This window comes from Pristiophorus japonicus, chromosome 3 (assembly GCF_044704955.1).
Source record: "Pristiophorus japonicus isolate sPriJap1 chromosome 3, sPriJap1.hap1, whole genome shotgun sequence".
NCBI classification, from domain to species: Eukaryota; Metazoa; Chordata; class Chondrichthyes; family Pristiophoridae; genus Pristiophorus; species Pristiophorus japonicus.
Genome location: NC_091979.1, coordinates 124,061,700 through 124,087,982, shown reverse-complemented (window position 1 = coordinate 124,087,982; position 26,283 = coordinate 124,061,700). Strand labels below are relative to the sequence as shown.

Genomic DNA, 26,283 nt, shown 5'->3' with positions numbered 1-26,283 from the left:
GACATTCCAGAGTGAGGAACAGGCCTTAGGCGGGCCGGCTTATATACAGTGCTCCCAAGGGATGCTGGGATCCCTTGGGACTTCAGGGGATGCGCTCCCTGGTGGCGGAACATGGGAGTGCATGCTTTAAAGATACACAACATCACTCCCGCCCCAAAGTTGAAGTGAAAACTATTTACAAGGTGAGGCGGTCGGGAGCCATTCTTTCCCTGCTGGACCACCTCGATACAAATGTCTGTTCTGGTGTGTTGGCTGTGCCCTCGCTGGGCTGTGGCGTGTTGTTGGGCCTGCAGGGCTGCTGGATGAGCCTGGCCTTGCTGGGCTGTTGGGTGTGATGGGTTCGATTTCCTAGTTCGGGGTGGTGTCGTTGATCCTTTGGGTGTGTGTTGTGGGCTCGAGAAAGGTGGTGTCTGCTGTGGGTTGTTCAGGGCAGTCTGTGAACCGCAGGTGCTTTCTGCAAATTTGTCCGTTGTCCAGTTTAGCTACAAACACCCTGCTCCCTTCTTTAGCTACTGTGCCATGATCCACTTGGGAACATGTCCATAGTTTAGCACATACACAGGGTCATTCAGATCAATTTCCCGTGGCACAGTGGCACGACCATCGTTTACATTTTGTTGCTGCCGCCTGCTCTCTACCTGATCATGCAGGTTGGGGTGAACCAGAGAGAGTCTGGTTTTAAGTGTCCTTTTCATGAGTAGCTAAGCCGAGGGCACCCCTGTGAGCGAGTGGGGTCTCATGCGGTAACTGAGCAGTACTCAGGACAGGTGGGTTTGGAGTGAGCCTTCTGTGACTCGTTTAAGGCTCGGTTTGATTGTTTGTACTGCCTGCGCTCTGCCTGCCCATTGGAGGCTGGTTTAAACGGGGCCGAAGTGACATGTTTGATCCCATTGCGGGTCATGAATTCTTTAAATCGGCACTGGTGAAACATGGCCCATTGTCACTGACCAGTATGTCAGGCAGGCCATGGGTGGCAAACTTGGCCCTCAGGCTTTCAATAGTGGCGGTGGCGGTACTTCCCGACATTATTTCACATTCAATCCATTTTGAAAAAGCATCCACCACCACCAGGAACATTTTACCTAGAATCAGGCCCGCATAGTTGAAAGTGATCCTCGACCATGGTCTGGAGGGCCAGGACCACAAACTTAGTGGTGCCTCTCTGGGCGCGTTGCTCAACAGAGCACACACGCTGCATTGCCGTACACAGGACTCTAACTCAGAGTCGATACTGGGCCACCACATGTGGGATCTGGCTATCAGTTTCCTGCTTTTTCTCTGCCTCCTTTTTAAAATAGGAGCGTTGCATTTGCAGTTTTCCAATATGCTGGGACCTCCCCAGAATCCAGGGCATTTTGGTAAATTACAACCAATGCATTCACTATCCCTGTAGCTACACTGTTGGGCAGAGTATAAATCAAGAAATAATGGAGGCTTGTAATAAAGGAATGGCAATAATCAAGGGAGATTTTAACCTTCATATTGATTGGACAAAGCAAATTGGCCAGGGTAGCCTTGAGGAAGAGTTAATAGAGTGTATCCGGGATATTTTCCTTGAACAGTACGTTGCAAAACCAACCAGGGAGCTGCCTATCTTGGATCTGGTACTGTGTAATGAAGCAGGATTAATACTCGTAATAAAGAATGAGTGACCATAACATGGTTGAATTTCAAATTCAGTTGGAGGGTGAGTAATTTGATTCTCAAACCAGGTTCCTAAGCTTAAATAAAGGAGACTACAAAGGTATTAGGGCAGAGTTGGCTAAAGTGGACTGGGAAAATAGACTAAAGTATGGGATGGTTGATGAGCAGTGGCAGACATTTAAGGAGAAATTTCATAACTCTCAACAAAAATATATCCCAATGAGAAGGAAAGACTGTAAGAGAAGGGATAACCATCCGTGGCTAACTAAGGTATCAAATTGAAAACAAGGGCATACAATGTGGCCAAGACTAGTGGGAGGCCAGAGGATTGGGAAACTTTTAAAAGCCAGCAAAGAACGACTAAAAAAATAATAGAGAGGGAAGATAGATTATGAAAGTAAACTAGCACAAAACATAAAAACAGATAGTAAGAGTTTCTACAGGTACATAAAAAGGAAAAGAGTGGCTAAAGTAAATGTTGGTCCCCTGGAGGATGAGACTGGGGAATTAATAATGGAGAACAGGGAAATGGCAGAGATATTGAAAAATATTTTGTATCGGTCTTCACGGTAGAAGACACTAAAAACATCCCAATAATCAAGTGGTTATAGGGAGGGAGGAACTCACTATAATCACTATCACTAATGAAATAGTACTCGGTAAAATAATGGGACTTAACCCGGACAAGTCCCCTGGACCTGATGGCTTACATCCTAGGGTCTTAAAAGAAGTGGCTGCAGAGATAGTGGATGCATTGGTTGTAATCTACCAAAATTCCCTGGATTCTGGGGCGGTCCCAGTGGATTGGAAAACCACAAATATAATGCCCCTATTTAAAAAAGCAGGCAGACCAAAGTAGAAAACTGTAGACCAGTTAGCCTAACATCTGTCGTTGGGAAAATGCTGGAGTACATTATTAAGGAGGCAGTAGCGGGACATTTGGAAAAGCATGATTCAATCAAGCAGAGTGAGCATGGTTTTATGAAAGGGAAATCATGTTTGACAAATTTGCTGGAGTTCTTTGAGGATGTAACGAGCGGCTGGATAAGGGGAAACCAGTGGATGTGGTGTATTTGGATTTCCAGAAGGCATTCAATAAGGTGCCACTTAAGAGGTTACTGCACAAGATAAAAGTTCACGGGGTTGGGGGTAATATATTAGCATGGATAGAGGATTGGCTAACTAACAGAAAACAGAGAGTCAGAATAAATGGGTCATTTTCCAGTTGGCAAACAGTAATTAGTGGGGTGCCGCAAGGATCGGTGCTGGGTCCTCAACTATTTACAATTTATAGTAATGATTTGGATGAAGGGACCAAACGTAATGTAGCCAAGTTTGCTGATGATACAAAGATGGGTGGGAAATCAAGTTGTGAGGAGGACACAAACAAACTGCAAAGGGATATAGACAGACTATGTGAGTGGGCAAAAAATTGGCAGATGGAGTATAATGTGGGAATATGTGAGGTTATCTACTTTGGAAGAAATAATAGAAAAACAAATTATAAATTAAATGTTATAATTTAAAAATTGCAAAGTGCTGCAGCACAGAGGGACCTCGGGGTCCTTGTGCATGAAACACAAAAAGTTAGTATGCAGGTACAGCAAGTAATCAGGAAGGCAAATGGAATGTTGGCCTTTATTTGAAGGGGGATAGAGTATAAAAGCAGAAAGACCTGCTACAACCGTACAGATTATTGGTGAGGCCACACCTGGAATGCAGTTTTGGTCTCCATATTTAAGGAAGGATATACTTGCATTGGAGGCTGTTCAGAGAAGGTTCACTAGGTTGATTCCAGAGATGAGGGGGTTGGTAGGTTGGGCATATACACATTGGAGTTCAGAACAATGAGAGGTGATCTTATCGAAACATGTAAGATGAGGGGGCTCGACAAGGTGGATGCAGAGAGGATTTTCCACTCGTAGGAGAAACTAAAACTAGGGGACATAGTCACATAATAAGGGGTCGCCCATTTAAAACTGAGATGAGGAGAAATTTATTCTGAGGGTTGTAAATCTATGGAATTCTCTGCCCCAGAGAGCTGTGAAGGCTGGGTCATTGAATATATTTAAGGTGGAGATGGACAGATTTTTGAGTGATAAGGGAGTAAAGAGTTATGGGGAGCAGGTAGGGAAATGGAGCTGAGTCCATGATCAGATCAGCCATGATCTTTTTCAATGGTGGAGCGTGCTCGAGGGCCCAAATGGGTTACTCCTGCTACTATTTCTTATATTCTTAAAAAAAAAAGTTTCCATTCCAAAACTGAAATAGCCAAATTCTCATAGCACTTTATATTTGAATGCCAAAGATTTGAATTGGGATGCAAGTGTCAGGGAAGATTAGGGAGAGGAGTCCTGGCTTGCAGGTGATATGAGGTATGGTAATTTGAAGGGTGACAGGGTACCCAGGAGAATATGACATTTCTGACCTCCCTCTGAACTTTAGCTGCCCATCTCCCCCATTAGCTCCTGTGAATGCATATAGAAGGAAAGCATGGTCACTGAGCCAAAGAAGGAGGTATCTGGATGGGTGAACACGAGCTTGGTCAGAACTGTGTTTTATGGAGGAGAGGGAGGTGGAGAGGTGGAGAGGCGGAGAAGTTTCAGATTGTGGGGCTGAGGTAGCTGAAAGCATGGCTGCCAATGGTGGGGCAAAGAGAGCTGGAAACACAAAAGGTTAGAGTCAGGAACAGAGTGTTCAAGGAAGGGCATTTGTAGCACTGGTAGAGATGGATAGAGGGAAAGGCCATCAAGGGATTTAAACACAAAGATGACAATTTTAATTTAAGGTGTTGGAGCCTGGGAGGTACTGTAGGGTAGTGCAGAAAGGGGTGATGGGTATGCAGGACGACTAGGTGCAGGATAGGTTGTGGCACTACAATTTTGGATGAGCTGCAGGATGGGAGGCTGGTCAGGAGAGCATTGGAATAGTTGAGTTTGGAAATTACAGCGGCATAGATAAGAGTCTCTTCAGCAGATGGGTTGAGGTGGGGCTGGAGGTCGCCGATGTTATGGAGGTGGAAGAAGGCGGATTCTGAAGCTCAGTTTGGGGTCAGTTTGACGAGAATAAAGAGATTGTGGTGGGCTGCAGACGACAGCTTTGGTCTTAATGTTTAGCTGGAGAAAATTGCAGCCTCTCCAAGACTGGCTGTCAGATAAGCAGTCTAACAGCAGAGAAAGAGTGGAGGGGTTCGAGAGAAGTGGTGAAGAGGTAGAGCTGGGTGTCATCACCATCCTGAACCCATGCCTTCGGATGATCTGGTTAAGGGACAGTATATACATAGGGAGAGAAAGGGCCAAGAATAAGTGCTTGGGGGGGCTCCTGAGGTGGGGGTGGGAACTGAAGTCATTGGTAATGGTGCTGTGGATATTATCAGATAGGTGAGAGTGGAAGCAAGCAATGGTAATGTGACAATCGAGGAGGATGGTGTGGCCAATCATATTAAAGGCTCCAGACAGATCAAGCCGAGATAATGCACAGTCATAATAATAGTTAATATCATTCAGGACTTTGGTTAAAGCGATTTCAAAGCTGTTGGGGGAGTGGAAACCTGATTGGAGAAATTCAAACATAATTGTGATATAGATGGGCACACAACTGGGACGCACCAGCACATTCAATGAATTTGGAGAGGAAAACGAGGTTGGGGAGGGGGATTTTTGAAAAGGGGATGGTGACTGTGATTTTGAAAGGGTGATAGAGAGTACCTGAAGAGAGAGAACCATTTACAGTCTGCCTCTCCACCTTCCTCTCATTCTTTAAGACCCTTCTTAAAACCTTTCTCTTTTACAACAATAACTTTAATTTATATAGTGCCATTAACCTTGAAAAACATCACAGAGGTGGACGTTAAAAATGAACACCAAGCCAGAAGGATGTATTATTGGCGGGGGGGGGGGGGGGGGGGGCGCTGGTACAAATAACTATCGTGGGGATCAGGTGGGAAGTTGATGAGAGTTATCGTCTGCTCCAAAATGGCAGAAAATGCATCAAATGAGATATTAAAAATAAATGTTTTTGAGGGAGAGCATGTCTACAGATTCCTTCCAGGTAATAAGTCTCATGCTGTCAACATTAATATTTCCCCTCAACAATTGCTACTGTTAATTCCACTTTTGTGTATTGCAATAAAAGGCAAATTTACAACAATTCTATGTCCCGCTGCAATTTCAGTCTAACTCCATGGGGGGAGTCATTTTAACTTAGTGACAGTGTAAAACAGGCGATAGCGGATCAGCTGTCCTTATATACCCTGCACAGTTTTCTTCAAATGAGGTGGGACTGCTACTTCTGAGTCAAAGCAATATCTTTTAAACTGCCAGTTGAGTATTTTTTTTCTTGTATTGCACTGCGATAATAGTAGGAAAGTTGATCTTCGATGTTTTTGTTTTGTAGATACCGCTTTGCAGAGTTTACAGGAAAAAGGTCAAGGTCTTTTAGACCAAATGACATCCCAGGCTCCGTGGACATTTGGAAAAGATGTTTCCATTGAAAATAAAGACAATATAGAACATATTCAAGGACTCATGGAGGATATGCAGCTTCGAAAGCAAAGGTACAATCTAATAGTTGCAAATAAGATAAGTTATAAAGTTGCAGTATGTGAATTGGGAATCTGTCACTTTGGCCCAAACAAAGAAATAAAAGCTATGTACTTGATAAAGATAAATGAACATCTGCAAATCAGTGGTCGAATTATTTTCCTACCATTTTGTGTTGAAGATCACGAGAAATATTTTGAAAGAATGAAAGAATTGGATTTAGATTATGCATTATCATGTCTCAGAAACAGCAAAGTGCTTTAAATGCAATAATAACTTTTAATTTATATGGTGCCATTAATCTTGAAAAACATCACAGAGGTGTACGTTTAAAAATGAACACCAAGCCAGAAGGATGTATTATTGGGGGGCGGTGGCAGGGGTACAGGTAACAAAATCCTTGTTCAACAGAGATAGGTTTTAAGGAGGGTCTTAAAGAATGAGAGCAAGGTGGAGAGGCAGAGGGGTTCAGGGAGAGAATTCCAGAGCGAGATGCCTAGACAGCTGACACCAATGGTGGGATGAAGGTTTCCATAAGGGACCACAGTCAGAGGAAGAGAGAGTTCTGGGTGGTTTGTAGAACTGAAGGGGTTACATTGATGTGGAGGAGTGAGGCCATGAAGGGACTTAAGCACAGAATTAGTTTTTAAAATTTGAGCCATTGAGTGATTAGTAATCGTCAAGTAACTGCTGGCAGTCTACTGGTCCTTAACGAAATGGCCATTCTTCTGTGAACATCAGCACGTTATATATCTTGAAGGGATCACTGCCAAGCTGTCATTCACACAAGCATGCTTTTCAGCATGTGTACTGTGATGCAAAAGTGAAAACCTGGCTCTTTCTTTTCCTCCCTAGTCCAGACTCAGATAAACTAACACAGACCAGAGATTAAATCTGTACCTTGGAATCACATAATTTGTAGTCACCAATTTAGCCACAAGAGGAATCCCAGGATAGGCTTGTCAGTAAATTTCCAAATTTGTCTCCAGAAAGGGAAAATATGTAGTGAGCTAAACTATTGAAACAATCTTTTTCTCCGTAAGGTGCTGATTTTTTGCTACAGTATGTCAACTAAGTATCCATTGTGAAATTGAACAGAATTTTGTCATCTCGATATTTATCTTTGCTTTCTCCAGGATGATCCTAGAGTAGTGGGCAGACTTGGCAGGGGAGAATGAGGCCTGATGGTGCTTAATTGATTCAGCCAGATCTGTTAATGGATGGTTAATCTAGTTATGTACCAGATATGCTCATATCTGCTCCCTTTAGACTTGAAGGAGTGAAAATGGGAGCTGTACTAGGGGGAATGATCAGGTTTGGAGAGACTAGGGGCTAGAACCTCCACTTTTTTTGCATGCTTAATGCCCACTTAAAGCCCATTTCACCGCTGTAATGACGTATAGCACCCAGATATCGCCCATTTAGCCACAAAATGGAAACTGATGCCCATTTTTCGGAAACTTATCGGCGAGTGTTACTTTCCCTATGTGCTTAACACCGGGAAAAAATAATACCGCCCACCCACATTTTTTTGGGCGGAATCATCAGAATGGGCGAAATCAACGCCCATAATATCGCCCAGCGTTCATTTCCGCACTGATGTAACAGAGATTCAATAATACCGACCACCCACTTTTTTTTATCATAAAGAGCATATTTACCGAAACTAGCGGCCATGAGATCGCCCAGCGTCACTTTCACCACCTCGCACATATTGTCCACAATATCGCTCGCCCAAAAAAATGCCCAGAAAAAGTGGAACTAACCGGAACTAATCACAGCGTTATGGACGCTATGTTCTACATCACATGTCGCATCCTTTAAAAGGCTGCTGTGCTTCAACCTCTGGGGAGTTCGGATGTACTCTGGAGGGCATTGGAGATGATGTGGACATCTTGACCATACTGTGACCGATTGGAATTGAATGTCTTCGTTGAGACATTCTTTCTTTGTGACCAATTGGTGGAAAACAGAGAGCTACTGCAATGGGGCCTGTCCTATCTCGCCCTCTCTTGATGGCCAATTACATGCAACAGACTCGAGATCGCCAAAGATACGCTCCACAGCATTATGTGCCCAATGTAAGACGTGCCAGACTGATGAGGAAGACCGGATGTTACACCCCCTGCAAGTACAGGGAGAAGCAGTCTTACTTCGACTTGCCCAATAGCACCTGCCTTCAGAGACTGCGCTTCCACAAAAAGGTAATCATTGAGGTATGCCAACTGATAAGGGCAGGTCTGCAGCCTGCCAGCACCATCAGTACTGCACGGTCTGTCAAGGTCAGAGTCACCGTGGCACTGTCGTTTCAGGCCACAGAGTGAGAGGGCTCTAGGATTCTCCAGAATTGCAAACTTCCCCAAGGTGCAGGGAACAATGGACTGTAAGCACATTGCGATGCGAGCACCTTTTCAGGTTGCAGAGGTTTTCAGGAACCGCAAGCAATTTCACTCCCTGAATGTCCAACTGGTTGTCGACCACCAGCAAATTATACTGGCAGTGAATGCTCAGTTTCAGGGCAGCATCCATGATGCTCACATCCTGCGTGAGAGCATTGTATCTGACTTGTTTAACAATCAGCCACAAGGTCAATGTTGGATGCTTGGTGACAAAGGATATGGCCTCGCCACCTGGCTGATGACCCCCCCCCACCCTGTGTGACACCCACACCGAAGCCGAGAGGCAATACAACGAGAGCCACCGAACCACTCGCAATATCGTGGAGAAAACCATTGGAATGCTGAAGCAGCGCTTTAGATGCCTGGACCACTCAGAAGGAGAGTTCCAATACCACCCTGAGCAGGTAGCTTAATTTGTGGTGGTGTGCTCCATACTGCACAACTTGGCTATCGGGAGGGGACAAGATTTGCCTGATGAGTCTGACAATCTACCTCAACAGAGAGAGGAAGAGGAGGATGAGGAGGCGGACGCTGACATCGGCCCAGACAATCAGACTGACACTGAAGCCATGCCCCCGTCCCCCTGTAGACCGCATGAAAGGGCCCGTGGTGGCATGATAGCTGCAAGAGCCTTATGTCAGGAGCTCATCAATGATCGCTTTGCCTGAAAGAACGTTGGTGTTATTTACAAGGCTGACATATTGCTGGATGTGCAGATGATACATCAATGGTGGGCATCACTTGGTGACATTTAAAGTTTAAGTTGATTGAAGTTAAGTGTCATTATACCCCTTGATAAGGAATCACCAGTGTGTAACGGTGCAGCTATCTGAGCCAATGCGCAACAAGGTTTTGTTAAATAAAAAACATTTAAACCGAACAGTCTGAACTCGCCAGTATTTCTGTTTTTTAAAAAAAAAAAAATCCAACCCCCCCGGCTTCTCCTCTACCCCTTACCCTCCTGACTCCAAGCCGCCTGGGGGGAGGGGGATGATGACCGAAACGCTGCTTGGACAGATATGGGAGAGGACGGTCCCGAGGTGGGAATGTGCTCTGAGCCAGAAGCAAGATGTTGCTGCTGGATCTCATGTGTCATTGCCAATGTGGGTGCGGCACTTGGGGTGCAGTGCCGCGCTCCGAGACCACTGGGAGCCCTCTGCCACCAGTGTTCCTGGCTACCAGCTCCAGGGCCTCCACCATCCCTTCCATGTTATATCTTATTTGTTGGACAAAAACTCGGTGCCAACTATGTTCTTGGCGCTTAGTAGATTTTTGCTGCTGGTGAATCTCCCTCGTGACTCCACAACAGCCAAACAAGCACACACCACAGCCACACATGCCTTCAGTCCCTCTGAGCTCCCTCTCTCTCTCTTTTCTCTTTTCTCTTCTGCGCATGTCATGATGACCCTTGACCTCCTGAAGAGCGGGAATCAAGTGTTGCCATGCCGTTGCGAAGGACGGCGACACTTTACGGCAGAAGGTCAGCGAGATTTAATGCTACCGCCCATTTCATATCACTCGTGGTAACGCCCATTTTCAAAAATGGAGACTAGGTGCTTTGAGAAGCCGGCAATCTGAAAACCCTCTTTTATTGCCCACGCCGGAAATAACGCCCATTTTTGAGCGATAAGCACAAAATTGGAAAATCTAGCCCTAAAGGTTTTACTGGAATGGTGGATGTGCACCAAATGTGGCTCGGTGTCAAATTTTGTCTGAAAGCGCTCTTTTGGGATGTTTGGCTATGTAAAAGGCAATTTATAAATGTAAGTTGTTAATATTGTTGATGAAATAGCTGCAGCTAAAATTGTCTGCGATTGAAATTGTGGAAGTAGCGAGTTCACAGGAGAAGGCAAGGTTGAAGCTGTTACTTTGACTATGAGTGGGAGATTTGATATTCAGGAAAAGGTTTATAAGGAGGACAGAGACTGTGAAATCAGAGGAGAAAGTGTGAGGAGAGCTGAAGTCCCCAAAGAGGACTGAGTTTGACAGTTTTTGTTAGAAAAGATATCAAGGGATCTGAATCAAGAACACGTAATTGAAGTTGAGGTACAGATCAGCCATGATTAGATTGAGTGGTGAAACAGTCTTAATGGCCTATGCTTGGTCCTGTGTTACTTAGTTCCTATATATGATGAGTCGTTCACTGCAGAGGATGAAGCGGAATGGAGGAAGGATATCTCAGAGCTTGGTGGGGGCTGGTAGAAATGTTGCACTGCTGAACTAATCATTCAAATAAAGTATTTTGAAATCTCAAAGATCTTTGCTAAGTGATTTGTAAAACTGTACAAACTTATTAATGATTAAATCATTTTTTTAACATCAAACTTTAACTCAATAGTAATGGAGTTGTGTTCCCTAAAACATTTTTGTATTTTACAGTTAGTTGATGAATTAATTATAACATTCTCAGGATGCCATTTTGAGTGTTATGAACAAGCTACAAGAAACATTAGTTTAAGCATTTGCTATAATGATGTTAGTTCAAGTTGCTATTTAAAAAAAAAAAAATTTATATTTGTCACAGCATTTGTTGTACAGGTTGAACCTCCCTTATCCAGCACCCTTGGGACCTGGCCTGTCCCGAATGAGGGATTTTGCTGGATGAGGTGTGGTCATGTGTTTGGGTGGACTGTGCCTTTAAGTGCTGCTGTTAGGGTAAGTATGTGTGTGCGCTGATTGGCTAGACCGACAGTCAGTTAGTCAGCCAGCCAATCAGTGTGCAGGGGGCCTCAAAGAGTCGGCAGGCTTCAAAGAGTCGGCCCGACCCCCCCGGAGGGAGCGCTGTGGGGAGGAGTGGCTCATCCGAAGACTGTGGCTGCAGGAGTTCCAGCAGGGCGACAAGGAGGAGGCAGCCGATCGAGGAGAAAGATTATATTGGTGAGTAGCACTTTGACGGTCGCGTTCTGCGCATGCGTCACCCGCCAGCCGGGAATGGTTCCGGACAAGGTATGGTGCCGGATAAGGGAGTCCTGGATAAGAGAGGTTCAACCTGTACTAACATATGGAGCTCCTGTTCATTTAGTGGAGTCAATGTAAAAAAAACTGATTCGTTCTACAGAGATTTTTGTTAAATTCCTAAAAAATTAGATTCGACTTTATTGACTGAAGTTAAAAGCTGAGACAGAATATTTGTTTATATGATCAGCTATTATTTTTTCCTTCTGTGATGGGACTTTTCAGGTGCGAAGATATGGTGGATGTGCGGAGGTTGAAAATGCTTCAGATGGTGCAGCTTTTCAAATGTGAGGAGGATGCTGCACAGGTAAGTCATTATACAGTTTAAAGCAAGAATATGGGAAAATGTATAATGTTAGCGGAAGGAGCGCGCGGCAAACCAGCCCCACCCACCCCTTCCCTCGACTGATGACTGTCCCATCTGTGACAGAGTCTGTGGCTCTCGTATTATCTGTGACAGAGTCTGTGGCTCTTGCATTGGACTGTTCAGCCACCAGAGAACTCACTTTTGGAGTGGAAGCAAGTCTTCCTCGATTCCGAGGGACTGCCTATGATGATGTATGTAAACTTACTGGCAAGTCAAACTGGATGTTCTAAAATAGTGCATCTCAGTTGAGCAGAAAATTATGTTTCAGATAATAGTTTTTTTTTTTCCCTTCATATATAAAAGGCAGTTGAATGGCTAACGGAACTATTGGATGCCCTTCTGAAAACTCATATTAGACTAGGAGATGATGCACAGGAAGCCAAAGTTCTCCTGGAAAAACACCGCAAATTTGTTGATGTTGCCCAGGTATGTTTGATGCACGTAATATTGTAGCTAATTTTTATTCACAAAGGAAGCAAATAATGATTAGATGACTACGACAGCATTTGAGCTGATTAACTGGTCAATAATTGACGATATCAACAATTTATATCGTGCCTTTATCATCAAAAAACCTCCCAAGGCATTTCACAGTGGCTTAAGGAAAACTTGGACACCAAGTTAAAGAAGGAGGGTTAACTGAAAATTGGCCAAAGATGTGGGTTTTGAGAATCTCCTTTCTCTATTTTTCTGACTCTGGCTTGTTGTGGAACCCAATGCCTTGCAAGCCTGAGCCCCACATTCTGGAATTCCCTCAGTAACCCCACCAACTCCTTCAAGACCTTCCTTAAAGCCAACTTCTTTGACCAAGCATTTTGTCACACCTCCTAATATCTCCATGTCTTCCTTGTGTGTCTGTGGAGTACCTTGGAGCGCTTTTCTATTTTCGCGGCACTATACAAGTCCTTACTACTACTTTTTAGAATTTTTTTGTTGTCGGCAATTCAACCCTTGCTAAAAGAGTGGAATATTGTTCTGTTTATATTTCATGTATCATGCTGCATAATTGCACTGTGTTTACTATAGCATGCAAGATTAATCTTGGGATACTTCGTTATATACTATGTCAGTCGAACAACTTATTCTATCTCTACTATATATAACATTGAGTGCTTTCCTTATTACTCTGACATTCTCATACAAGAGACTTTCAATTGTTTCCATTTTCTTACTGTAGGGGGCAGTATCATAATATACAGTGAAGTATCAATGTTACAATACATTCTCTTCATTGGTTGCACTGTTGAACCATGGGTATAAACGATGTAATGCAGCCAGGGATACAGAGATATTGTTCCTTGAATTAAAGTAACAGCCCATTATTGCATCCTTCTTGGAGCTTGGTCCCTCAACCTTTGGGCTGAGAGATGAGAATGTTATCACTGAGCCAAGGCTGACACAGTTCCTGAATTTTATAAGAACATAAGAAATAGGAGCAGGAGTAGGCCAATAGGCCCCTTGAGCCTGCTCCGCCATTTAGTAAGATCATAGCTGATCTGATCATGGATTCAACGCCACTTCCCTGCCCGCTCCCCATAACCCCTTATTCCCTTAGCTCTCAAAAATTAGTCTATCTCCGCCTTAAATATATTCAATGACCCAGCCTCCACAGCTCTCTGAGCCAGAGTATTCCATAGATTTACAACCCTCTGAGAGAAGAAATTCCTCCTCATCTCAGTTTTAAATGGGCGGCCCTTATTCTGAGACTATGTCCCCTAGTTTTAGTTTCTCCTACGAGTGGAAATATCCTCTCTGCATCCACCTTGTCGAACCCCCTCATTATCTTACATGTTTTGATAAGATCACCTCTCATTCTTCTGAACTGCAATGAATATAGGCCCAAACTACTCAACCTATCTTCATAAGTCAACCCCCTCATCTCCAGAATCAACCTAGTGAACCTTCTCTGAACAGCCTCCAATGCAAGAATATCCTTCCTTAAATATGGAGACCAAAACTGTATGCAGTACTCTCGGTGTGGCCTCACCGATACCCTGTACAGTTGTAGCAGGACTTCTCTGCTTTTATACTCTATCCCCCTTGCAATAAAGGCCAACATTCCATTTGCCTTCCTGATTATTGCTGTACCTGCATACTAACTTTTTGTGTTTCATGCACAAGGACCCCCAGGTCTCTCTGTCCTGCAGCACTGTGCAATTTTTCTCCATATATATTATAATTTGCATTTCTATTTTTACTGCCAAAGTCGAACTTAATTGGAACAACATAAAAGTATAAAAACAGAAAGGTCATAACGGGAATGGGAGCCAGAATTTAGGTGGCTGGCCACAGAGAACTGGGTCATATTTGTGAACAAAAGGAAGAGTTCAGCAAAGCAGTCACACAATCAAGGTTTATCCTCCCATAGGTAGAAACCATAGTGTGAGGAGCAAATAAGGTATACGAGATTGGAGAAAATGTACAAAAATTGTTGCTGACATGGAGGAGTATTTCGGGCTTTGGGAAGAGGCATATAGACATGCTGCATCTGCTTTGGTTACATTGGAAAGTGTTGAAAGGTCAGCAAAATGTCACAGTGATGGAAGAGTGAACGGAGGCAAATTTAGGGAAAGGTCACGGCAGAAAGCAGAGAGGGGCAGGTGTGCAGTTCTAATGAAAGGATGACACCTGAGACATTGGATGTAATTTTAACCTAACCAGCCCATTTACCATTCCTGTTAAAACCCTCATCCTGACTAAACATGGTGGCACACTGTACGTGTATTATGGGGACCAGAACATTGATGCTTCTTGACAGTTTCGCATATTTTAATTATTTGATGACGCTCATTTGTAAGCGGATGACTTCTAAATACTCAGTATTGCCAAATGGATGTGTTTGTTTAGATAAAGCAAATTATTTGAAAGTGTAATTACCCCACATTTTGAATTTTAACTTTGTAAAATAAATTAATAAAAAAAGTAAAAATAATAATTTATTTATATAGTGCCTTTAACGTAGTAAAATGCAATATCAATAGAGTGCAAATATACTCCGAGTAACATCTTGTTTTCTATCTCATCTAATGATGCTCTGTATCTAGAGTACCTATGATTATGGAAGACAGTTGCTGCAGGCCACAGTGGTGCTGTGCCAATCCCTACGATGCACCACAAGGTCATCAGGAGAGACACTACCAAGACTGAACAGAATCTGGAAACAGTTTACAGTGACATCAGAAGAACGGATTCACAGATTGAATTTGGCTTACACATTCGACTTAGCTGCTGAAAAGGCTTGTGTTTTATTTAGTTTTTATCCTCGAAGTGTTTAGATGTACAATAGTGCCTCTGAAGTTTTGTCCTCACCCTTGCTCTTCTGAGTGTTGATTCAGCTATTTTTCATTTATGGGCTTGGCCAATGAGTATCGGTAGGCTATAAATTTGGGGAGTGCATTATAACCGAGCCTGATTCTGTCCTCATCTGACAATTTATGTGTACACTTTACAGAAAGGGTCACTGGATGCCAATCAGGAATGGGAAGCCTGGATAATTCATTTTTTCCTCTCCTGACCTGAGGGACTGAGGTCATTTGTAGTGCCAGATTTGCATCAAAGTTGAGATTAGCTAACTTATCATAGACCAGAGTTTGCAACAGGAATCTTCCTGATATGAATGAGTCAGTACCATATATCTCTCAATAATTGCTTACTCAGCCATTGTAAGAACAATGTGTCCAAATTTTTTGTTGTGTGAAAGAGGGACTTCAGTTTAATAGGAACTACTAGGAACTGTAAGTGTTGCTTCTGAGTAAATGCCTTCTAACTATTTTCTATGGTTATTGTCAAATAGTTCCAGTTCCATTGTGGAACCCTGTATTCAACTATTTTGTTGAAGCAGATGCACTGGAGTGTTGTAGGATAGCATGTTCACTCTATTATATTGTTGGGATTGAATATCTGTTAAAGGACTGATAGTGGCTTATGTGTGTGCATTTGTTTCCGGTCTCCATTGAGTATTCACTAAAAGAGCCAACATTCTGCAGAAACAGAGGAGAAGTACTCCTAATTAGTCTCTCAACCGACCAGTCCCACTTATATCCATGAAGCATGTTCACTCTTCCATATTAAGTGAACCCCCAAAAAGCCATGTAATTAGAATTATTTTAACAATTCATTGTTCAGAAAACTTACTTGCCACTTACCTAGGGTTACGAACTTAAAATTTGTCACATTTAACCCTAAAAAAGTTTATTTTTGAGGTTAAAATATAGCTAAAATGGTTCATTTTTACATAATGTAATGGCTTAAATAAAATTCATCTTTAACATCGAGAGTTTTCATATCACAGAATTCTTAATTTCTATTCAATTTTTACATTATCAGACACTAAAATTATGTTTGCTTCGTTTTGATTTGTTTTTAAAGGATCATGTAGTCTCATAACTGTTTTCATATGCCTAACTGCAATAAATGTGTTTAATTTTAAATATTCTATTTTGCTTCATGCTTGTACTGTGGCAAGTGGATGAAAAATTCAGTGATCTCCACAGTAAAATAGTATCGCAGTGCTTTGTAAACTACATTTATGTATTTTAAGTCAAACTTATACCTCAAAATACCACCTATTCTTTAGGCAACTTGATACCTAAAATCTAATATTCTAAATCATACTTCACACTGCATATGTGTGCTTCTTAATTAGAAATGACTGGAATTTTATTCAGAGCATGGTTGTATGGAGCATGGAGCAGACCTTTTTGTTTACAATTTATAACCATTTTTCCTTCAGATACTGAAGGATAACTCTCAATTAGAAGAGCAGACTGAAGCCTGGAAGGAGTTTCTAGAAAAATTTGATGAAGTTGAAGCCACTGGGAAATCACTATTAGACAGACTAACAGTGCCTGTAATTTATCCTGATGGGTAAGATTTTACATTGTTATCCTACAGGTGTATCTGTGCACTGTATCTTTCCAGCTAAGATAGGCATTTCTTATAATCTATCGGACATTAACACATGGCATAATATGGGGTAACTAGATTTATTTTTCTGATCCACATTGCTTTTTCAAGTGAAACAATTTTCGTTCAGATAGTGTCTATAATGTGGAAAACATTCCAAGGCTCTGCACAGGAAAGGGATGGGAAAAATAGATTAAAGGAATAAATGGATTATATGTAATGATGGGAGAGCTAGGAGAGGTGGCTGAAATTTTAGTAGCAAAACGCAGAGGCAGAGGGGTTGAGGGAGAGAATTCCAGAGAGTCGGCCAAGGCAGATGAAGGCTCTGCCAGCAATGTTGGGAAGAAGGAATGAAAAAAGACCAGTATTGGAGGACTGAAGGGTGTAGGTGAAAATAAAAATCAAGTTGCAGAGATAAGATAGGCAAAGCCATGGAGGGATTTGAATAAGAGGATATAAAATGCAATGTATTTGGGATGAGCAAACAAGTGTAGTTCATCGAGGACAGGGGTGATGGGCAAATATGATTGAATGTAGAACAGGATGCATGGTGAGAAGCAGAGTTTTCAACAAGTTAAGACTTTATGGTGTTTGACAAGAAGGATATTGGAGAATTGTCTAGAGGTGACAAAAGCATAAATAAGGGTTTTGGCAGTAGGGTGTGAGTTAGGGGCAGAGATGGGCAATGTTAAAGAGGTGGAAGTAATCAGTTTTGGTGATAAGATGTGGGTATAGTATCTGACTTTAATAGTATGCGATAGGGAACTTGTTGGCACAGTGGATTAACATACTCTCATTTGCCCTTTGGGAATGTAGGTTTGAGCCAAGTTAAGACCAATAGTTTGATATCTTCAGGCAACTATAAGGGCCTGGTAAATGAGTTGGCAGCCTCCATGCAAAAGTGGTACGGGTTGGACCTCCCTTATCCGGGACTCCCTTATCCGGCACCATCCCTCGATCAGCATGATTCTGGTGGCCGGAGGTGCATGAGCAGAACGCGGCCGACCTCCACCCCGACATTGGGGCCCGCTGACACTTCGCGGCCCCTCGAGAGCTCACCAAAACTTTGCGGCCCGCCGACACTTCGAACCCGCCTGAGGCACCGACCCCCTCCACCCCTCCCCGACCTCCCCATATCCGGCACAATCCCTTATTCGGCACAGGCCAGGTCCCGAGGGTGCCGGACAAGGGAGGTTCAACCTGTACAAGTGAGTGCTAAGTTTACTATGTCACCCAGAGATCATAATGATAACTGGTGTGAAAATTGGAAAATTCAGGTTTTTTTGAAGCTGAGAGTAAGGGATATTTTTGGGGCAGTGTCGATGTTGTTTTTCTTTGTCTAATCCATGCTATAACCATTCTTGGGAGTACTTGATGCTGACACTGGGTAACAGAAACATTAAAAAAAGGTGCTCTCGTCTTCAACACTAGCATTCTTCATTTTGAGAACATATATGTTGTGCACTCTATTGTGATCAGTATATTATGTAAAACCAACTGATTTTATAGATGATCATAATGCTCATATATGGTGTGGTACAGGTATCTAACCACAATCAATTGGCTATTAGTTTTCTTGTATGAATTACAAAGGTTGCATAAGAGAAGAATATTTTGCTGTGGCAATATACATCCACCTGTGTGAAGAATCTTTTGCCACAACTCAGATAAAGTCCAGCAAATTTTAGCAAAACTTCAAAAGTATTTTCTTCTTGAAGTAGTTAATTTATATAGCCTGTGCACGAACCTACAGCACCATAAAGTTACAAGATGCATGTTTGTACCTCTATTTCCCCACAGAGTTCTTATCAGGCAGTTTGGAGAGAATGGACAGCAATCATGTGAGGTATTCTCTACAAGGAGTGATGAAATGGTAGAGGGTGAATTAATTTGCAACATTCCTCTTAGTTTATTTCAAATGGATTAATGGCTTTGTTGAGATAGCAGATGAGGAAATTTCATAATGCATTCATTCCTAATATTGCACAGCATATTTCAATCACTTAGAATTGAAATAGAAAAGTGATCCATTCCCCACAAAAAAAATCATCCCAGTAATTTCATTTTTTGTATTTAAGTAATTTTGTTTTTCCACATTTAAATGTATTATCAATATTAATTTTCCAGAACTGAACAATACTTTGGAAGTCCAAGTGACATGGCCTCAACAGCAGAACATATTCGAGAAAAGATGCGATTGGTTAGCCAAAAGAAGCCTCATCCTCCAGAACCAATCCCTCAAGACAGTTAATGGATCAGTCCTTTACCGTATGACCAATAGCAAGCCTGGAATCACCTACTCAGTGCAACATTCAGATACAAAAACTTTTTTTTGCATATAATGACACCATTTTACATTGGAGATGGGTCCACAGTCCAGGTGTGCATAATATGTGAAAATTTGATAATGGACCTTAAAGCAATCTTTGCACATAATGTGCACTGTTATACATTTTAAAATAGGCCTGATACCCCGATGTGCATTATATGTCTAGAATTCTAGTACAAATATAACCCGCAGTTGAGGGAAACAGAGACTTCATTCTATGCATATTCTGCACAGCTTATATTTGAACAGGCCATTGTCAGCTTTGACTGTAGAAGCCATATTGACTAATTAATGTTGCTGCAATGATAAGATCTGAGAATAACACAAGAGTGGGATATAAAGCATTGCACTGAACTGAATTCCCACCCCTAGAGCTTTACAGTTCTGTCAACTATTAAGTTTAGTGGTTGACACAAAAGCTTAATGGTGCTACAAAATCTTTTAGAATTTCCATGCACTAAGTCCCTTTTACTGTTCTTAGACAGGTGCTGTGGTACTTTTAGGCTTTTAATATATCTGTTAGATGTTGATAAAATGTTTCCCGTACAATTATGTCTTAATTTTTGATATTTTCTTTTAAGTTGCTGCTTTACTTTGTGCCAATATGAAATGTACACTTAAATGCCTTTGATGTATTTTTAAGTTTTTCCAATACCTAATTTGTTTTACATATTATACTAATTACATATTAAATGATACTTGCGCATAAGGAGCTTTAAAAATACCGATAAATTACTATGTTTGTTTTGACCACCCAGCATTTCAGGCAACAATTTTGCATTGGAAAGTCATGGTTCTCATCCTTGCAAAATAAAATACAACATGTACACTGTGTATTACTGGTGCTTGTTTCCTTCGTACTGTTAGGAAAAGGATTATTTTAAATTGGAAAAACCTGGGTAAGAGCCATGGTTCACAAGGTTTAAAATAGATGACTTGGTAAATCAAGAAGGAACGTGATGTCAAGCTTGGGTTTAAATCTTTTAGAAAGTAGGAGGAAGGAGAGACTTAGAAACATAGAAAATAGATGCAGGAGTAGGCCATTCGGTCCTTCGAGTCTGCACCGCCATTCAATGAGTTCATGGCTGAACATGCAACTTCAGTACCTCATTCCTGCTTTCTCGCCATACCCCTTGATCCCCCTAGTAGTAAGGACGACATCTAACTCCTTTTTGAATATATTTAGTGAATTGGCCTCAACAACTTTCTGTGGTAGAGAATTCCACAGGTTCACCACTCTCTGGGTGAAGAAGTTTCTCCTCATCTCGGTCCTAAATGGCTTATCCCTTATCCTTAGACTGTGACCCCTGGTTCTGGACTTCCCCAACATTGGGAACATTCTTCTTGCATCTAACCTCTCTAAACCCGTCTGAATTTTAAATGTTTCTATGAGGTCCCCTCTCATTCTTCTAAACTCCAGTGACTACAAGCCCAGTTGATCCAGTCTTTCTTGATATGTCAGTCCCGCCATCCCGGGAATCAGTCTGGTGAACCTTCGCTGCACTCCCTCAATAGCAAGAATGTCCTTCCTCAAGTTAGGAGACCAAAACTGTACACAATACTCCAAGTGTGGCCTCACCAAGGCCCTGTACAACTGTAGCAACACCTCCCTGCCCCTGTACTCAAATCCCCTCGCTATGAAGGCCAACATGCCATTTGCTTTCTTAACCGCCTGCTGTACCTGCATGCCAACCTTCAATGACTGATGTACCATGACACCCAGGTCTCGTTGCACCTCCCCTTTTCCTAATCCATCACCATTCAGATAATAGTCTGTCTCTCTGTTTTTACCACCAAAGTGGATAACCTCACATTTATCCACATTATACTTCATCTGCCATGCATTTGCCCACTCACCTAACCTATCCAAGTCACTCTGCAGCCTCATAGCATCCTCCTCGCGGCTCACACTGCCACCCAGGGAGGGGGGTAAGGAGGTAAGAATGAATTAAAACAGGAAACAGTACAGTGACTCTTGATTTCAATATAACGAGAATGCAAAGAGGAAAACTGTGGGACAACTGGCCTCTGATTTGAGGTCAGAGGTCATTTGGATCAATAAAATGAGAAGTTGGATGCTGTAAGTATGCAGGTGAGAAAGATTGGTTGAAAGCAGTAACGGGAAAATAGCCAGTCTATTAGAAACATAGAAATTTACACCGCAGAAGGAGGCCATTTCGGCCCATCGTGTCCACGCCAGCCGACAGAGCTGCTCGGCCCTTGGTCAGCAGCCCTGAAGGTTATATATAAACCTATGAACAATGACGGAAAGGCAAAGAGCAACCAGTCCGTCTTACACAACTGCGACACCCCTTATACTGAAACATTCTATGCTCCACCCCAACCGGAGCCATGTGATCTCTTGGGAGAGGCAAAAACCAGATAAAAACCCAGGCAAATTTAGGGAGAAAATAAATCTGGGAAAATTCCTCTCCGGCCCATCCAGGCGATTGAAACTAGTCCAGGAGATCACCCTGGCCGTATTCAATTCCCTGAAGTACGTGCCATTAATATTGCGTTGGCCAACAAAAGGTCATCCAGTCTAATCCCAATTACCAGCTCTAGGTCTGTAACCCTGCAGGTTACGACACTTTAAGTGCCCATCCGACCATCTCTTAAAAGTGGTGAGGGTTTCTGCATCCACCACTCTTCCAGGCAGCGAGTTCCAGATCCCGACAACCCTCTGCGTAAAGAAGCCCCCCCTCAAATCCCCTCTAAACCTTCCACCAACCACCTTAAAACTATGCCCCCTCATAATAGACCCCTCCATCAATGGACATAGGCCCTTACTATCCACTATGTCCAGGCCCCTCAATATTTTGTACACCTCAATGAGGTCTCCTCTCAACCTCCTTTGTTCCAATGAGAACAAACCCAGCCTATCCAATCTGTCCTCATAACTAAGATTCTCCATTCCAGGCAGCATCCTAGTAAATGTCCTCTGCACCTTCTCTAATGCAATCACGACCTTCCTATAATACGGCGACCAGAACTGCACGCAGTACTCCAGCTGTGGCCTAACCAAAGTATTATACAATTTAAGCATAACCTCCCTGCTCTTATATTCGATGCCTCAGCCAATAAAGGCAAGTATTCCATATGCCTTCTTAACCACCTTATCCACCTGGCCTGCTACATTCAGGGATCTATGGACAAGCACTCCAAGGTCCCTTTGGCCTACTACTTAATGTGTATACCCTTTCCTTATTCGCCCTCCCAAAGTGCATCACCTCACACTTCTCTGAATTAAATTCCATTTGCCACTGCTCTGCCCACCTGACCAGTAGATTGATATCCTCCTGCAGCCCATTACTTTCCTCTTCATTATCAACCACACATCCAATTTTAGTGTTGTCTGCAAACTTCTTAATCATACTCCCTATATTCTGCTACTCCTGAGTCTTGCTGCTATGATAAGTGGTCTGAAAGAAAATTAGCAAAAATAAAGTCTTCTGTTCATTAATGCCAAGATCTTGTAAAGGTAATCAAGAAACTTGTGTGCAATTGCGTGAGAGAGCATCCTGGAAGGGAAAGATCTTGGGATCAGTGAATGTCTTACTTTTATGGAAGTTGGCTCACTGCCCTATATCTACTTGTACAACAGCATTATCCAGAGGTGTAATAATTGTACCTCCTTGTGATCCAGACTTGATATCGTGTCCTTCTCACCTGTATTTCTTCAGTGTCTCCAAAGGTAGGCCAAGTTAACACAAGGTGATACTTCCTTCAAATTGCTAAGCTGCTTTATTCCACAGTAAGTAAGTTGAATGTACAGAGTAACAGTTTTGATTGGATTTACTTACATAGAAAATAGGTGCAGGAGTAGGTCATTCGGCCCTTCGAGCCTGCACCACCATTCAATATGATCATGGCTGATCATGCAACTTCAGTACCCCATTCCTGCTTTCTCTCCATACCCCTTGATCCCTTTAGCCGTAAGGGCCACACCGAACTCACTTTTGAATATATCTAACGAACTGGCCTCAATAACTTTCTGTGTTAGAGAATTCCACAAGTTCGCAATTCTGAGTGAAGAAGTTTCTCCTCATCTCGGTCCTAAATGGCTTATCCCTTATCCTTTGACTGTGACCCCTGGTTCTGGACTTCCCCAACATTGGGACCATTCTTCCTGCATTTAACCTGTCCAATCCCGTCAATGTTATATGTTTCGATGAGATCCCCTCTCATTCATCTAAATTCCAGTGAATATAAACCTAGTCGATTCAGTCTTTCTTCATATGTCAGTCCTGCCATCCTGGGAATCCGTTTAATGAACCTTCGCTGCACTCCCTCAATAGCAAGAATGCCTTTCCTCAGATTAGGAGACCAAAACTGCACACACTATTCAAGGTGTGGTCTCACCAAGGCCCTGTACAACTGCAGCAAGACCTCCCTGCTCCTATACTCAAATCCCCTCGCTATGAAGGCCAGCATGCCATTTGCTTTCTTTACTGCCTGCTGTACCTGCATGCCTACCTTCAATGACTGATGTACTATGATAACTGATGGTGGAGTCTGGAACGTTAGATCAACTGGTAAAATTTATTTTTGTGACGTGATATAAAAATATGAACATGCTTTCTTTGTGTCTTTTTAAAAGCCTGATCAAATGACGGAAGTGACAATGGTGCAAGACAAGTAGGCAATAATGAGAGAAATTAGAAAAATAAATGATGTACTCAAGACCCAAAGGATATATGAATGGTTACAATAGAATATCAGAGGAGGAGGGAAGCATGTAAAATCTAGAAAACCGCAGAAGGCTCCAGTGACCCAGAAGTGCTGTGGAAGAAAAAGGAATGCAGACACCAAGTTGCTGAACATCTCCATGACCGGGCACCTGGGGATCCCAGCCCAAGCACCAGCCCACAATCTCCCCCATTCTTTACAGTCTTTTGGTTTTAAAATTGACTTTAACAACTTCAGAACTTAGCCACAGCTCCCTTTTTCTCGGACAGCAGGTGCTGGGAATGTAGGATGGGTGCACCAGCACTTCTGGGAATGGCCCTGGTTTTGCAATATAAGCATACGTCTTAAGGTATAAAGCTGAAAGCTAATATTGTGTTCATTTATTTCCACAATAGTTGTTGAAAAATAATTACTTTGAATCCTTATGCAATGGAGAGAATATACATTTTTATGTACTTTCAGCTATTGTAAACCACATTCACTAAAATGAGATCTCCTGGGGTCCTCAATGTTGAGGACTCCCAGGGCCACTCTCACCTGTGCTGGGTCTCTTCTGCCGGTGGAGCAGAGATGGTGATGGTGGAGTCTGGAACGTTGAGCAATAGGTATGATTCTGTAAGTAGGACTACGTCAGGCTGTTGCTGACTTGTCACTGGGACAGATTTCCCAACTTTGGCCCAGACCCCAGATATCAGTGAGGAGGACTTTGCGGGGTCGACTGGCTGTGTTGCACCTTCGTCGTGTGAGAATTCATTGTTTGGGTCGCAGCCAAGTGGCCCATCTTTCATTCTTTTTTTTTTCTCGCGGTTTGATACAACTGAGTGGCTTGCTAGGTCATTTCAGGGGGCAGTTAAGAGTCAACCACGTTGGTGTGGGACTGGAGTCACATATAGGCCAGACTGGGTAAAGACGGCAGGTTTCCTTCCTTAAAGCACGTTAGACATTATTCACTGATGTTGTAGATTATAACAGTAAATGAGGTTTTGGGTTGGTTTACACTAAGGGACCATATACCAAGTCCTCTGTATCTTGGAGATTTTCTCATCCTATTAATGTAGTGTTATCCTTGGCTTGGCAGGTAGCACATTCACCTCTGAATCAGAAAGTTGTGGGTTCAAGTCCCATTCCAGGACACACACAAATCTATGATGACACTTCAGTGCAGTGCTGAGGGACCATTGTACTGGCAGAGGTGCCGTCTTTCGGATGAGACTTTAAACCGAGGCGCCGTCTGCTCTCTCAAGATCCCATGGCACGATTCTGAAAAAGAGCAAGGGAGTTATCCCCGGCGTCCTGGCCAATATTTATCCCTCAATCAACCTAACAAAAAAACATTATCTGGTCATTAACTCATTGAAGTTTGTAGCAGCTTGCTTGTGTGCAAATTGGCTGCCACGTTTCCAACATTACAACAGTGACCACACTCCAAAAGTACTTCATTGGCTGTAAAGCACTTTGAAATGTCCAGTGAAAGGTGCTATATAAATGAAGTTTTTTCTTTATATGAAACATGTACATTGCGCTAGAGTACTGCAGCCTGTGGTATCAGCTGCTGTGATGATTCCAATTAGTCTCACAAAGGACAACCAGTATTTAACTTGTATAGACAAACCTGAGTCATTTTTCCCTGCATACTTTGTAACAAAGCTTCTATTTATATAGCGCCTTTAACGTAGTAAACCAGGAGCCAATGTAGGTCAGTGAGCACAGGGGTGATGGGTAAATGGGACTTGTTGCGAGTTAGGACACGGGCTGCCAAGTTTTGGATGACCTCAAGTTTATGTAGGGTAGAACGTGGGAGACCAATCAGGAGTGTGTTGGAAAAATCTAGAGGTAACAAAGGCCTGAATAAAGGGTTTCAGAGCAGATGAGCTGAGGCAAGGGCAGAGACGGGCGATGTTATGGAGGTGGAAATAGATGGCCTTCGTTATTTGGCAGATATGTGTTTAGGAGCTCATTTCAGGGTCAAATATGATACAAGGTTGCGAATAATGTGGTTCAGTGGCTAGGGAGTGGAGTTTGCGGCGGGGACTGAAAACAATGGCTTCGGTCTTCCCAATATTTAATTGGAGACAATTTCTGCTCATCCAGAACTTGATGTAGGTCAAGCAGTCTGACAATCTTGAAATGATGGAGAGATCGAGAGAATCATAGAAGTTTACAGCATGGAAGGAAGCCATCGTGTCCGCGCCGGCCAACAAGAAGCTAATCAGCCTAATCACACTTTCCAACTCTTGGTCCGTAACCCTGCAGGTCATGGCACTTCAAGTGCACATCCAAGTATGTGTTAAATTTGCTGAGAGTTTCTGCCTCTACCACCCTTTCAGGTAGTGAGTTCCAGACCCCCACAACCCTCTGAATGAAGAAATTTCCCCTCTAAACCTTCAACCAATTACTTTAAATTTATGCCCCTTGGTTGTTGACCCCTCTGTTAAGAGAAATAGGCCCTTTCTA

General features: G+C 42.8%; 1 protein-coding gene across 6 annotated transcripts in view; it reads left to right on the top strand.

Annotated features, from left to right (window-relative positions):
• Window positions 1–19,974, top strand: part of sestd1 (SEC14 and spectrin domains 1) — a 241,966-nt gene extending 221,992 nt beyond the window's left edge. For all 6 annotated transcript variants that reach the window (XM_070874797.1, XM_070874796.1, XM_070874798.1 and 3 more), the window contains 6 exons: window positions 6,040–6,199; window positions 11,765–11,846; window positions 12,210–12,332; window positions 14,951–15,142; window positions 16,639–16,772; window positions 18,939–19,974. In XM_070874797.1, coding sequence (XP_070730898.1) covers window positions 6,040–6,199; window positions 11,765–11,846; window positions 12,210–12,332; window positions 14,951–15,142; window positions 16,639–16,772; window positions 18,939–19,062 — 815 coding nt within the window. In that variant the 3' untranslated portion in view covers window positions 19,063–19,974. The remainder of the gene's footprint in view (window positions 1–6,039; window positions 6,200–11,764; window positions 11,847–12,209; window positions 12,333–14,950; window positions 15,143–16,638; window positions 16,773–18,938) is intronic.
• The last annotated feature ends 6,309 nt before the right edge of the window (window positions 19,975–26,283 follow it).